This window comes from Hyperoodon ampullatus (genome assembly GCF_949752795.1).
Source record: "Hyperoodon ampullatus genome assembly, chromosome: 15".
NCBI classification, from domain to species: domain Eukaryota; kingdom Metazoa; phylum Chordata; class Mammalia; order Artiodactyla; family Ziphiidae; genus Hyperoodon; species Hyperoodon ampullatus.
Genome location: NC_136928.1, coordinates 68,307,358 through 68,322,090, shown reverse-complemented (window position 1 = coordinate 68,322,090; position 14,733 = coordinate 68,307,358). Strand labels below are relative to the sequence as shown.

At 45.1% G+C, this 14,733-nt stretch overlaps 1 protein-coding gene and 1 pseudogene across 2 annotated transcripts in view; both read left to right on the top strand.

The window, feature by feature from the left end:
* DRC1 (dynein regulatory complex subunit 1) overlaps positions 1–14,733 on the top strand; it is a gene marked incomplete at both ends in the record, with an annotated part of 43,453 nt that overhangs the window by 28,185 nt on the left and 535 nt on the right. Inside the window, 7 exons of the mRNA XM_079720726.1 lie at positions 363–595; positions 3,579–3,691; positions 5,125–5,214; positions 5,760–5,846; positions 12,182–12,357; positions 13,473–13,616; positions 13,979–14,081. Of these exons, the coding sequence (XP_079576852.1) occupies positions 363–595; positions 3,579–3,691; positions 5,125–5,214; positions 5,760–5,846; positions 12,182–12,357; positions 13,473–13,616; positions 13,979–14,081 (946 nt within the window). The remainder of the gene's footprint in view (positions 1–362; positions 596–3,578; positions 3,692–5,124; positions 5,215–5,759; positions 5,847–12,181; positions 12,358–13,472; positions 13,617–13,978; positions 14,082–14,733) is intronic.
* Positions 6,715–7,311, top strand: LOC307064437 (small COPII coat GTPase SAR1B-like; annotated as a pseudogene). The gene is made up of 2 exons: positions 6,715–7,092; positions 7,195–7,311. The product of its transcript is annotated as a small COPII coat GTPase SAR1B-like (transcript).

Here is a 14,733-nt window from a genome sequence, read left to right as displayed (position 1 = left end):
AAGGAGATGCAGAAAGCCATGAGGTATTTCAGGGACGTGGGTCCCAAGGCACGTGCCCTAGAATAGAGGTTGCAGGGGTAGAGCTGGTAGTGGCGGTGATTTCATCAGACTTTGATATCACCTGCTTCTTGGGAGCTGGACCAGGGCACCAGAGAATCCTTTGTGCTGTCTTTCCTGTCCCTTTACTTGCATGTTGCCTGCCTTCTTCTCACAGGTGAGAATCAGGAGCTCAGGGATTGGGCCAGGCTCAGGATTTCCCACAGCTCTGCCTCGGTTCTTGCCCTGCTGCTAATTGGGGGTGGGGACGGGGGCTGGCCTGGCACTGGAATCAGCTGGCCACGGTCAATAACTCTCCTTCACAGGCATTTCGCTCTCATTGATGACAAGCAGTTTCGGGAGATTTGGCTGATGAATGAAGAGGAGGCAAAAGATCTGATAAGCAGAGCCTTTGATGTAGACAGGATCATCCATACCCATCACCTGGGGCTCCCCTGGACAGCACCTGACTTCTGGTTCCTGAAGAATGTGGGACCAATTTCTCAGCAGCAGCTGAAGTCGGCCACACAAATCCTAGAGGAAGTACTGATGGAAGCAGGTGACTGGAACAGAGTCATAGCATCTTCGAGCTGGAGTGGAGGGGCCCTCTGAGAACATCGGGTCAACCCACTCCTTTTACAGATAAGGGAACTGAAAGCAGTTCCCTTATCTGGGGGATAAGGTTTCATAGCTTAAGAGGTCCAGAGAGCATGACTGGTTGATATGACTTTTAAGTTTCCTCTAATTTATAGCTTTACCTTCTCCCCTGTATTATAAACTGGTAGTTAGATCTAGAAGCTTGATCAGATTCAAGTTCACTTTATTTTTCCTATATACACTGTTGCCTACCTCCACTGGGATAAACTGATGCCAAGTTGTCTCCCTTTGTGGTGTGAGCAACCATTGATAACCATTGTCTAAGATCCATTAACTGCATTAGGGATTGCAAAATGGTGCTCTAAGTTCTATCATTCTGCCTTCATTTATTAGCTGGAACCCTTCTGAAAAGAGAAGCTTCTCCCCATCAGCTATTTGCTACCCTGAGGTACAGTTTGTACAGGAAAAGCAGGATAGTGCTTAGTCTTTTTTCTGTTTACTAGTCTTCAGAATAAATAGACTGGGGCTCTAGCATCTTCTAAAGGTGACCAATGAGGTTTTATTTAAATTTTTCCTTATGAACGCGTGGGTTTAAACAAATATGATGTTTCTTTTTACTACAGTTATCATCCTTACTAAATGCTCAACTTATTCCATCTTTGGCCAGCGGGAATCTTTTCATGTCAGCTTCTGGGTCCTTTCGACACAACCCCAGCAGTCTTTGTTTTTTGGGTTTTTTTTACAACTTTATTGGAGTATAATTGCTTCACAATGGTGTGTTAGTTTCTGCTTTATAACAAAGTGAATCAGTTATACATATACATCCCCCGGCAGTCTTTGATAGCTTCATGGCTTTCCACAATGACCAGATGTTCCAGGCTCACATTATGCTTTTCCTGCTTCAAGTCTGGAATCAGCCATTCCTCCAAGGAGACTTTGTCCTTTTAAATAGGGAATGGCATTTTGAAACCATAGTCTGGGTGCTGGAGGGCTCACTGTTTTGATTGGTCATTGTTTCCAGGCCTTCTCTGTGGGTGAGCCGAGGGTATAGGATTATGTTTTAAAGATAAACATAAAATAAATCATGTATTTATGATACATGATTTATTTTATCTTTAAAACATAATCCTAATACTTCCTAATCATCAGGATGCCAGGATTTTTTACTTAACCTTATCAAAGTGTATCTCCTTTCTCCTAACTTGAAAATCTTGGTACTCAGTGCCTTCAAAATAATTACTCATATACTTTTTTACAGTACCACAAAATAGTCTCAGAATAAAAGAGCAACCCTACCACTAACAAATGATTACTAAAAAGAGTTTAAACTTTCTTTGCAGTTCTTTTTGTTCTTAGGATACAACCTACTAGGGATGTACAGACAGATTACTGTCTTTTAAAATCACTTGGAATGGTTTCTATGTGGTTATGTCACTAACTGTATACATGCTTAGGTCTTTTTGTTTCATTTTAGTTTTGATTGTTAGTGATTGCTCTTTTACAATTGAATTTTGTTTTATAATTATGTAAAATATTTACGTTTCCAAAGTCAAATGTACAAAAAAGTTATACTCAATAAAGTATAGCTTTTATCCTCTTTTGTCCCTCTCCTATAGGTAACTATTTAATAATTTATGGTTTATCCTTCTGTTACTTTTTTTTTTTTTTCTTTTGCGGTACACGGGCCTCTCACTGTTGTGGCCTCTCCCGTTGCGGAGCACAGGCTCCGGACGCGCAGGCTCAGCGGCCATGGCTCACGGGCCCAGCCGCTCCGCGGCATGTGGGATCTTCCCGGACCGGGGCACGAACCCGTGCCCCCTGCATCGGCAGGCGGACTCTCAACCACTGCGCCACCAGGGAAGCCCCTTCTGTTACTTTTTAAAATTCTAAACAAATGTGTATATCTTTATATAAACCAATTTTTAGGTAAATGAGAACATATGCTTTTCTCCACCTTGCTTTCTTCACGTACAATATATTCTGGAGATGAGTCTATACTAGGAAGAAGAAATACTCTTCATTCCTTTTTTATCTGGTGCTCTATTGTGTGACTGGGCTATAATTATTCAAATAGTCCTCTGTTGGTGGTTATTTGGGATATTTCCAGTTTTCTTTGCGTTTTTGCTATTATAATATTGCTGTAATACATAGCTTTGTGCATTTGTGTTTTCATGTTTTTGCCTGTGAATAGTTGGGATATTTCCCTAGAAGTAGGATCACTGGATCAAAGGGTAAATGCCTCTGTAATTTTTCTGGGTATTGCTCCATAGGGGTGGTACCATTTTGCATTCCACCAGCAATTTGCTCTTGTACTTTTCAAAATCTTTTCATATATATTATCTTATTTTACCTTTTGAGCAAGTAGTAAAACCTGGGCAGTACAATGATTTTTATTACTATTTTCAGATGAGGGATGTATAGCATAAAACACTTAAAGTTTTAAAATTTTAATTAAGAAAAATTTTGCTCTTTCTATCAGCTGCCAGTTCTTGCTGATATTATTCTTCTGCGAGGCAGCTACTTTTCCTACATTTTCATGGGCTGCTTCTACTCTTCTGCAGGTTTAGAAACCATATGGTGGATGTGTTAGATTTACCTCTCAAATAATAAATAGGTTCACAGTCTCCCTACCACTTCCTGGTCAAGGCTGGATTTTGAGTATGATGTTTCCAGGTAGATGAAGCTGGGGAGAGTGAGGCTTTATAGGCTGGCCAAGAGCGGCAGAATTCTCTGGATAGTCTCTTATTTCGACTCCCAACCTCCCTCTTTGTTTTCCCCACATGATAGGCTTTCTTCAGCTAAAGAAACTTGCTAGTGCCTTAAAGAGGCCTTTTAAGGCATACATTTTCTCAAGGAAAGCCGTTTGACTGTTCCTCAAAGTGAAGCAGGCCAAGAAGTCACCTTCCCTTTCTTTCTCTCTCTCTTCTCTCTATGCCCCTCTGCAGAAGAGGAGGGGGCAGAGGAGGCTGCCTCAGAACCAGAGTCGTACCTGGACCTGCCAAAGCAAGTGTCAGCGAAAACCACCAGGAGGATCCTGATGCTCCTGTGTGACGAGTCGGTGAGGCTGGGCTCCTGGCGGGTGGCTTTGCCGACTTTCTGCCCTTCTTTTTTTTTTTTTTTTTTTTTTTGCGGCACGCGGGCCTCCCACCGCTGCGGCCTCTCCCGTTGCGGAGCACAGGCCCCGGACGCGCAGGCTCAACGGCCACGGCTCACGGGCTCAGCCGCTCCGCGGCATGCGGGATCCTCCCGGACCAGGGCACGAACCCGTGTCCTCCACATCGGCAGGCGGACCCCCAACCTCTGCGCCACCAGCGAAGCCCCTTTCTGCCCTTCTTGAGGGCTGCTTTTGATGACACTGGACGGGCCAGAGGTGATCTGGAGGCAGGAGTGGGCCGGCCCTCAGGATGGTGCTGGGGGCGGCCCCTGGGCTTCGTGGGGTCGCAGAGAGGCTGTCGTGCTCCAGAGCTGACCTGGCTGGTCAACAGGCCCTACCTTAGTGGTCAGCAAGCCTGGCCCAGGCCAGCCAACGGGCTCCTGCTAATTAAAAAAAAAGCTAAACAATTGCTCACCTGCGAGAGAAAGGGCACCGGTCTCGCCTGCGTGCATCCACCTGACGAGTAGCGTGGCCACAGCCGACGGTGGCCTTTCTCTGGGAGCTGAGTCTGCAATTACTCTGGGGGTGTTAGGCCTTGGATATCTTCACTGTATATTAGCAAAACTAATTGGTGTAAAGGCCTCGTTGGAGCTGGTTCAGCTAGAAGTCTTATTGTACCCAAACAGAATTGGTGTTTATGCAGATTTTCATTTCTGAGATGGGAAGGAGGTATACCAAAGACTGGCAGCCTCCAGTCCACCTGGGACTGTCCTTGGGCACGACGGGGGGTCTCCTGCCACCGAGGGCAGCTCCAGCTGAAGGAGGCGGCTGGCGGGTGCTCCGCTCTGTCCGCAGGCTTGCTGCCTGTGGCCACCCCTCCAAGGAGCCCTCCGCCAGGCGTTGTCCCCACTCCGAGCGGGCACCCAGTCTTCTCCCCGCTCCCGCCCGCACTTGACGTGCACTGTGTTCCGCCCTGGTGTCTCCATCTCCCCCCAGCCCTCCTCTCCTCCAGCTCACTGCCTACTGCTGTGGCCGGTAGATGTCTGGGGACTAGCATTTGAGTGAAGTGACATGGGCGGGTGGGAATGGGACTGGATCACGTCTGGACGGCGGTGGGGAGCTCAGGTGTTCACCCCATGGCTTGTGGGCGAGGTGCGTCCGCACCCTTCGAAGGTGCAGGGAGCTCAGTCCATCGTGAGGATTGGCTTTGTCTCTGGGAAGGGCTCTTAGGCAACCCGGGAAGGCCTCCCTCCGAGGGCCCTGCTGCCCAGTGTGTCAGCCCTGGGCTTCTGCTCTGTGGAGTTGTCCCTGGCTAGTTACCCAGAGGGGGGATGCGGGGCCTGGGACTCGTCCTGGACTCTGTCTCTGACTGGAGATGTCATCTCCCTTCTCCTCAGGGTTTCCTCATAGAGAGCAAGCTGCTGAGCCTTCTCCTGCCCCTGGATAAGAACGAGCGTTACCTGCTGAAGTTGGACGCCATCTTCTCAGTGAGTCCCCCCAGGGCTGAGTGGGTGAGGGTCCTGAGGAAAAGACAGCCCCCTGGGTTTTCCAGCATGGCCTCAGCCCAGGAGTAGACGCGGGGCTCCCGGGACTTCCCCGGCTCCCTGTCACATCCTTCCCTTCACCTGTTTTCCATGTGCGAATTGGCCTCAGAGTCGCATCGATGTCTCCCATCCCACCCCTTCCTCTGTCAGTCCCTCTCTCATGGCCCAGCTCTCAGCCGTAGGTTCTCCCCTCCACCCCTAAACTGAGATGTGGCTTCAGCCCCATTAGCATTCTCGTGCCCACCAGGCCTATATGGAGCCGTTCCCGACCTGAGCATCGTTCCTCTGTTCTGATGTGCATGTCCAGATTCACTGAGCTTTCTGGGCTTGAATGGCCTGTGCTCTGGGCCATGGCAGGCACTGGGGCTGCTGAGGGGAGGGAGCCCCCTCCTCCCGGGAGCTGAGGGCCTGTTGACTCCCGGAGCCATGTGGGGAGGGGGCGCTTCTGGATGTGTGGTATTTGAGCAGTCATCCTATTTTTCCCTCAGGCCCTTGGAATTGAAAATGAGGATGACTTGTATAAACTGGTAAATTTCTTCCTCAAATACCAAGATCATCATTCACCTCCCAGCCAGGTAAGGTGACGTGTAATAAAAAAGAGAGCATTTAAAATTCTCCTGGAAGCCCCCAGAGAGCATTGCTGCCTTTGAATAATACTTCTGGAGAAATAGTGTGGGTTTTGTGTCAAGGATAGCTAACTCAGCATTTCCCTCGTTATTATTACTTTCTGTCTTTGTAAAGGGAAGGCTGGCTGGCGATGAGATGCTGTTCTTATACTGAGGCCCAAGGAGTCTTTTCCAGGGCCTTCCCTCAAAGCCAGGCCTCAGCCACATGAGACCTGGGCTCACCAAGTTCTGAATATTTTGATCCGTAGCACTTTCCTGCAAAGCAGGGCCCATTTTTAATACCTATCTTGATTGTAGTTGACTATTTTGAGGAAGTCATCATGTTAAAAATATTATAAAATTTTAATATAAAAATTAAAACTTGAATTAAAAAATGTTTTTAGTATTGTTAGCCCCAGGGTGAGTATCCTGTTATGCTTCCAGAAAGAGTTGGCTGAGTGGACAAAACACAGAAGCTAAAAAAAAAAAAGGACATATTTGATTGCATTAAAAAAATTCTGTAGAGCAAAAATCACTATAAGCGAAGTTAGGATACAGATGACAGGAGGGGGGAAATATTTTTAATTCATATCACAGTTAAGGGCTGATTTCCTTACTATATAAAGAACTCTCATAAACCAATAAGAAAAAGACCCACAAGTCAATGGAACAGACAAGGGATATGAACAAACACCTCCTAGAAGAGGCAATAAGGTAACTTTTAGGGACTAGGGCCGCGGCAGCCATTGCTCTTTGCAGTTCGGTGTCGGAGTGAGTAGGGCCGACGCCAAGCAAAGAATTGTGTTCTCTCCAATCGCAGACCCTATAAGATTTGGCTATGTCCTTCATATTTGACTGACTTTACAGTGGTTTCAGCAGTGTGCTACAGTTTTTAGGATTATATAAGAAAACTGGGAAATTGGTATTTCTTGGATTGGATAATGTGGGAAAAACAACATTGCTACACATGCTAAAAGATGACAGACTTGGACAACATGTCCCAATGTTACATCCCACTTCAGAAAAACTAACCATTGCTGGCATGATCTTTACAGCTTTTGATCTGGGTGGACATGTTCAAGCTCGAAGAGTGTGGAAAAACTACCTTCCTGATATCAATGGCATTGTATTTCTGGTAGATTGTGTAGACCATGAAAGGCTGTTAGAATCAAAAGAAGAACTTGATTCACTAATGACAGATGAAACTGTTGCTAATGTGCCTATACTGATTCTTGGGAATAAGATTGACAGACCTGAAGCCATCAGTGAAGAGAGGTTGTGAGAGATGTTTGGTTTATATGGTCAGACAACAGGAAAGGGCAGTGTGTCTCTGAAAGAACTGAATGTCCGGCACTTAGAAGTTTTCATGTGTAGTGTGCTCAAAAGACAAGGCTATGGAGAAGGCTTCCGCTGGATGCGGCAGTACATTGATTAACACCAGCCCGCATCGGTTCAAGGTCTCACCATTCAGGCCTACTCAGAGATTTGATCACTCAACATTCATAGCTTGAATTCGATAGACTTTTGTTGGTTAGAAAACAGATGTTTTTTACATTATTAATATTTTATCAACCTAATTTGAGTTAGAATTGAAAACTGATTCTAGTAAGCTTGAATATCACAATGTTAGCTTTCTAATTCCATAAAAATAATTAGTTTCTACAGTTTATAATCTGACATTACCCCCAGCACCATTTTTTTTTAATTTTTTTAATTTTTTTATTTTTTGCTTTATAACAAATTTAATCAGTTATACATATACATATGTTCCCATGTTCCTTTTGCGTCTCCCTCCCACCCTCCCTATCCCACCCCTCCAGGCAGTCACAAAGCACCGAGCTGATCTCCCTGTGCTATGCGGCTGCTTCCCACTAGCTATCTACCTTACGTTTGGTAGTGTATATATGTCCATGCCGCTCTTTCACTTTGTCACAGCTTACCCTTCCCCCTCCCCACATCCTCAAGTCCGTTCTCTAGTAGGTCTGTGTCTTTATTCCTGTCTTACCCCTATGCTCTTCATGACATTTTTTTTTCTTAAATTCCATATATATGTGTCAGCATACAGTATTTGTCTTTCTCTTTCTGACTTACTTCACTCTGTATGACAGGCTCTAGGTCCATCCACCTCATTACAAATAGCTCAATTTCATTTCTTTTTATGGCTGAGTAATATTCCATTGTATATATGTGCCACATCTTCTTTATCCATTCATCCGATGATGGGCACTTAGGTTGTTTCCATCTCCGGGCTATTGTAAATAGGGCTGCTATGAACATTTTGGTACATGTCTTTTTTTGAATTATGGTTTTCTCAGGGTATATGCCCAGTAGTGGGATTGCTGGGTCATATGGTAGTTCTATTTGTAGTTCCAGCACCATTTTTAAAGAGCAACTTTCCAGACTACATTTGAAGCACTTTTTAACAATATGAAACTACAAATGTAAACCATGTTTAAAAGTTCATCATGTTAAATTTTTAATGTACTTTTTTGGAACTAGTTTTTAAATTTTAGATTATGTGTCCATCTATCTTAAGTGAACAGTTAATAATTAGCTTATTGATGATTACATGATGCCTTACAGTTTTCATTATTTTTTCTTATGCAAACGTCATGCAATAAAACAAACCCTAATATTTGGCATCCTTGTTGGGCAAATGTTTCATTTTAATGTGCCTTATCTGGCTAGTATACTCTGAAATTTTGCATGTTTAATATTATCTATATGAGGGGGTTACTGGGAAAGGAGATTGCTTCAGAATATTTAGAATAATGCCTAAGTTCCTAGAGGCTTTTGCATTTTCCAGGAGACAAGTTGTGTTTGGTTGCACCTTATACCACCTTTATCTCTGAATCATGTGTATTTTTATCTGTAACACTACCATTACCAGTGCTGATGGGGTCCATGTCCTAGTCCCTGTGGGATCGGCCTTCTGCAGAAAAAACACAGCTTCTGGTACAACCCAAGGTTAATTTTTGGTTTGATAGGCCCATTCTAGTTGTCTGATTCTAAAGTGCTCCGTCTTACTGGAGCCCGGTTTGGTGTTCTGTGCCTCTTCACCAAAAGTAGTGACAGGCAGCAGTCTCCCCACATTTAGAGGTACTCCCCAGTCTCTTTATACTTAATGGTACTCTCCAGGGCAAACGACAAGTAGGGTCTTGTGCGCAGTTTCATCGTGGAGACCTGCATCTGAGGAAAAAGAGCCTATTCTGCTGCATTTGTCACTGAGATGTTTGGGGATTTTGCTCCTATCCTACAGCTCTTTTGCATTTTTGGCATATTTTATTTCTTGGTGGAAAGAAAATGAATCCATATATTTAATTTTATTTTATTTTTAGTTATTCTCAGTTAGCTCTCACTTTATAGAACAAAAGGCTTTTGTTTTTAGCTACAGTGCTTGCCACGTGATAGTGTCTGCAAGCCTCATTGATAGACTTTCTAATAAGATTTTAGTTAGCTTTTTTAAAGCATTTTAATTTCTTAAGAAATTGAGTTCTTTTTTTCCATATGTCGGAGATTCCCATAATTAGCTGAAAGACAAGTGCCAAATATTTATTTTTAAAGACTGTCAAGCTTAAGATTTCCTCTCTTTGTCATAAACCAAGGTTTTATAGTATATTTAACCAATTCCATTGAGAATAGATTGCTCCAATTCCATCGAGTGATTTTAATATCAGAATTAGTGTTTTCTCTAGCTATTGTCTAAATCAGAGTTACTGTAGTTCCTTCTGTCATCAATAATGTAATATATGAAGCAAATAAGGATTGAAGGACATGCCTGGAAGGAATTACCAGTTAGCTAAACCCACAAGGTCATTTCACCATGACATTTGGTTTTAGGAATTCACCTATTCTATTTCACTTTCAGCTTCCTTCTAAACGAAAATAAAAAAGCTTTCTCCGTGCCTAGAAACATCAGTAGCACCACGGGAAAAGTAGCAAATTATATTTCAGCCTCTTGGTTTATTCTGCCAGATATGTTTAAAGTACTCAATTTTAATGTCTTGACTAAACAGAAGTAAGCCTTATTAAAAGTAACTGCTTCTTGTAGTTGGTATCTTTTCAATATTTACAGGGACATGCCTTTCTTCAAGTATCTCCTTTTCCCCACCCCCAATAGATTTTAGGACAGAAATGGGAAAGGTTTTTGAGTTATTTCATGCAGAATTATTATCTGTGGAAAAGCCGCACTGGAGTGGATGAATTCTTCTTCAGCGTGTATTTTAAATGAAGCGGGGGAATTAGATTTAATTTTAGTTTTAAATATTTGGGGGAAAAGGGAGGTGACAGTTCTACAGTTTTTGACATACAAGTTGTCCTTGAAATCGTTTTCATTATCAAGTATAAAGATTCACATCAGAATGGCCAACTTCACATGGGTTTCTGGATTTCCTGCTGCTGTTCCTAACCTGGACTCATAATCAGTTGCCATACTGAGGCAAGAGCACCCAGGGTGAATATAGTCACATAACTTTAAAAGTGATCAAAGTGTTTTCCGTGGTGAGGCCTTCAGTATTTGAGTGAATGCAGAGTATGTTGAAGTGGTAAGTCGGTGATAAGTTTTTCATCACTAACCTTGTTTACACTTTTGTACACCACTGCTTGCACTAGTATCTTAGTGTGAATTTTAACAATTGTTTTACAGCGTATACAGATTGTTAAGCATTAATCTATACAAAGATGTTTCTGTTTACTTTTATGTATTTTACGAAGAACAGCTATAATAGTTGGTTAAATGTTCTTGAATTGTGTTTGTGTGTTATTTTGATTATGTTCTATTGTCTTTTCACCCCCTATGAATTTGAGTGTTAGGAATAGAAAAATAAAATGATTACCCGGTCTTTGAAAAAAAAAACTTTTAAACATGAAAATATAATCAGGCTTTCTTGTATTAAGAGAAATACAAATTAAAAGTGCTCAAATTCCATTTTCATCTGTCAGCTTAGCAAAAATCTGCAGGTTTGATAACACATAGTGATGGCTGAGATTTGGGAAACAGTCGTGCTCATAATTTGCTGGTGTGAGTGTAAATTGTTGCAGCCTCTGTGGAGGGCAGCTTGGCAGGATTGATTATAAAACCATAGAGTACACTTCACCCTGTGATTCCTCTTCTAGGATTTTAGTCTATTGATATACTCGATACAGTTGAAACGATGTGTTTATCACAGCTTATTCATCGCAGCACTGTTTGAAATGACAAAAGATTGGAAATGACCTAAATTTTCATCATTAAGGAATTGATTAATATATGGTGCATCTACACAATGGAATACTATGCAGCTGTAAAAAAAAGAACAAGAGGGCTTCCCTGGTGGCGCAGTGGTTGAGAGTCTGCCTGCCGATGCAGGAGACACGGGTTCGTGCCCCGGTCGGGGAAGATCCCACATGCCGCGGAGTGGCTGGGCCCGTGAGCCATGGCCGCTGAGCCTGCGTGTCCGGAGCCTGTGCTCCGCAACGGGAGAGGCCACAACAGTGAGAGGCCCGCGTACCGCAAAAAAAAAAAAAAAAAAAAAAAAGAACAAGAAAGTTCTTTATGTATTTATGTGAAAAGCTCTCTAAGGTTTATTGGTATGTGAAACCCTACTATGTATGTAGTAGAGTATCATTCATGTAAAAATGGAAGAAAAAGTGAAAGTGTGTGTGTGCTTATATGTATATATATTTCTTTGGAAGGATACATAAGAAACTGATAACATTGGTTTGCCCATGGGAAGTAAAATGAATGAACTGCAAGGCAGGAGTAGGAGGACTTTTTAAAATTAAAAAGTTAAAATTTAATTTGTATTATGAGTCAAGAGGATATTTATATCATATAAGCTTTATGAATATCAATAAAATGAACACCTGTGAACTGGATTTAGAAATAGAACATTATCACTGTTGTGGTTTTTTTTTTAAATTCGGCTGCACTGCATTTATTTATTTATTTTTTTAAATTCTGCTGCACCACATGGCATGCGGGATCTTAGTTCCTGACCAGGGATCGAACCAGGGCCCCTGCAGTGAAAGCACTGGGTCCTAACCACTGGACCGCCAGGGAATTCTCACATTATCACTGTTTAGAAGCTCCCTATGTGCCTCTCCCTGGTCCCATCTTCCTTCTTCCCCATTCTTTTTCCTCACTATTTCTTTCTTTGTGTAAATGCCTCCCTCTGCATCTTTTCCTTAACTTCTGTAACTTTCTGTTAACTTTTCTCCGTTTTTCCTCTTTCTGTCCTCATACACTCATGCTTGCGTACCTCCAGCCATGGTTACCCTTGCACCTTTGTCCAGATCAACCCCTGGCATCCGTGTCTTCCCTGCAGGAGCGAACAAGCCTCGTATCACCATTGGAGAAGCTGGACCCCCAGGGGGAGAAGGAGGGAAGCCTTGTGGACCGGGAGCCACAGGAGAAGCAGCCCCCGCCTTCTCCCAGGCTCATCCACCCCAACGATGTTCTCAAGATTCTGGAAGCCTTTGTCAAGGGTCTGAGGAAACCCAGGTGAGCTGTGTTGCTGGAGGGCTTGCCTGAGAACTGGGGAAGCTGGATGGGATGGGGGCCCAGCAGATGCCAGGGATGGGAGAAGAGGCTGCTGAGCCAGAACTTGGGGGTAGTGAGTAGAAGGATGTCTGGAAGGAGGATGAGAGGAATCCACGGACATTACAATGAACGAAATGGGTGTAGAAGTGATTTGCATGTTTTCATTCATCATTTATTCATTCAACGGACGTCTGTTGGGATCTGCTGTGTGTGAAGGCCCCGTGGGGAGAACACTTTGTGATCAGAACAATGGTCAAAGCATATGGAGGTGTCATGTTGCTCAGGGGAAGTGGTCACCTCCATCTGGCATAGCAGAGAGGGCTTTAGGAGGAAATGGCACCAGAACTGGGTTTTCCTCGGTGGACAAAGTGGGGGGCAAAGGGCATTTTAGGATGTCACAGCACAGGGAAAGGCCTGGTTCAAGAATCATGACAAAGAGGTATGGCTGGAGTGTCGAGGATCTGAGGAGTGGGACCGGCTTGGGTAGAGGAGCCAGGCCAGATCTTGAGAGCCTTACCCAAATTGCCCAAGGTCTTGGTCTTTACCCTGTAGTGGACCGGAGCCAGAAAAGGATCTTAAGCCATGGGGGAGCCCTGAGTAGACTTGCATTTTAGAAAGATCACGTTGGCGGCAGGGAGGGGGCGGCTGCTGCTGGATGCAAGGACAGTGGTAGGAAGGTTTGTCCAGGTGGGAGGGAACAGCCTGGATGAAGCCTATCCTAGAGGGGATGGAGAGGAGATAAATTTTGAGAGCTGCTTTGCTACATTTGTGGAAGAAATAGGCAGAGTAATAAACTATAAAGCCAGTGAAGTAAACTGATTGAGAGAAAGCTGGTGGATGAAACTCCAGTGATGCTTTCACAAAGGTGACAATAGCACCAGGAATCAGGAACATTGATGACAAGTGGGTGTTCTTTCTGAGAATCTTCCATGATCTGATGAACTTGTATAGCTGGGTGGGAAGGTGACAGGTGGAAAGGCAGTAAGTCTGTGAGGTGCAGGCACTGTGATGGGCCCTGCTCGGGGGCCTGGATGACGCCTGGTGGAGAGGATGGTACCAGTGCTCTCAACCTTCAGGGACTTTCGGGCACCAGTGAAGCTGCTGAAGCTTGTGCGAGACGACTCAAAGGACTCCGAGTACTGGAAGGCCCTGACCACGGTTATCCCTGCCAGCACCCTGAACCTCTGGGACGCTCTCTACGCAGCCTTGGAGAAATACCAGTATGTGTGTCTGTTATGGCCCAGGGGGAGGAGGGAGCCGGGCAGACAGGTAGGAGAAGGATGCTGCTGCTTGGAGAGGCCACATTTGGCACCTCCCTGTCCCGTGAGCTCTTGGAGAGAAAAGTTGCCAAAGGGCAACTCCTGTTGGGGGGCTGTAGTGTTGGGGAAGGAGCCCTCTGGCCCCGCCTTCCCTGTTCTGTTCCTGCTGGCCTGGCTCGTTCAGGGCGTGAGGGCTGCTCTGGTGGGCGAGCCTTCTGGGGTCCTCTTCCACCTCCAACCAGATAGAAATACAGAGCCCCTGGCCCTTACTTGATAGAGGATGGAGCATTCAATGGGCCTCTAACCGACTTTTCTGCCCAAAGCCTCGTCCTGACCCAGAGGGCCAAGCTGCTGATAGAAAACAGTTCTCTGGAGCAGCAGAACACAGAGCTCCAGCAGCTACTGCAACAGTATCTAGACTCCAAGGTGGGTGACAAGACCCTCCGGGGAGGGGAGGCGGGATGCTGGGAGAGGCCGTGGGACAGGAAGAGATACTAGGAAGTGAGGCGTCACCCCTGCCCGCACCCTGCCGCGAGGCGTGGGAGCTTTGAGATGCAGGCTGTAATTGTGTCCCTTTGATGCCCATCGTTTTCAGCACCGGCTGCTTGTTGGACGGCTCTTAGAGGCAGTGACAAGGCCAGTGCTGGCCTCCCAGCTTACAGAGCCCTTCCACACGAATTTCCTTCTTTGGTCCCTAACAACCAGTCTGTGAGGCAGATAGGACGGAAGTGATTCTCCCCCTTCCACAAAAAGGAGAATCAAAACTCAGCGCCTCTGTATCTTGCCCAGAGGGCAGACTCTTCCCTCTCTGCCAGCCCTGGGTGTCTGGCCTAGGATGTGACATGGGGAGAGGAGGTTCCAACTGGGGCAGATATTCCCTGGCCCCCACTCGTGCCTGCTCCAGTGACAGTTGGGGCAACTTCCCCACGGCTTGGCAGGAGGAAGGGTCTCCCGGTCCGCTCCACAGGGAAGAGTCCATTGGCAGCACCGTTGCTGGCTCTGCCCTGCTCCTGTGGGGTCCTCCACGTGGTGCTTAAGGCAGTAACACGGGGCTGAGCGTAGGTCCTCTGTCATCAGC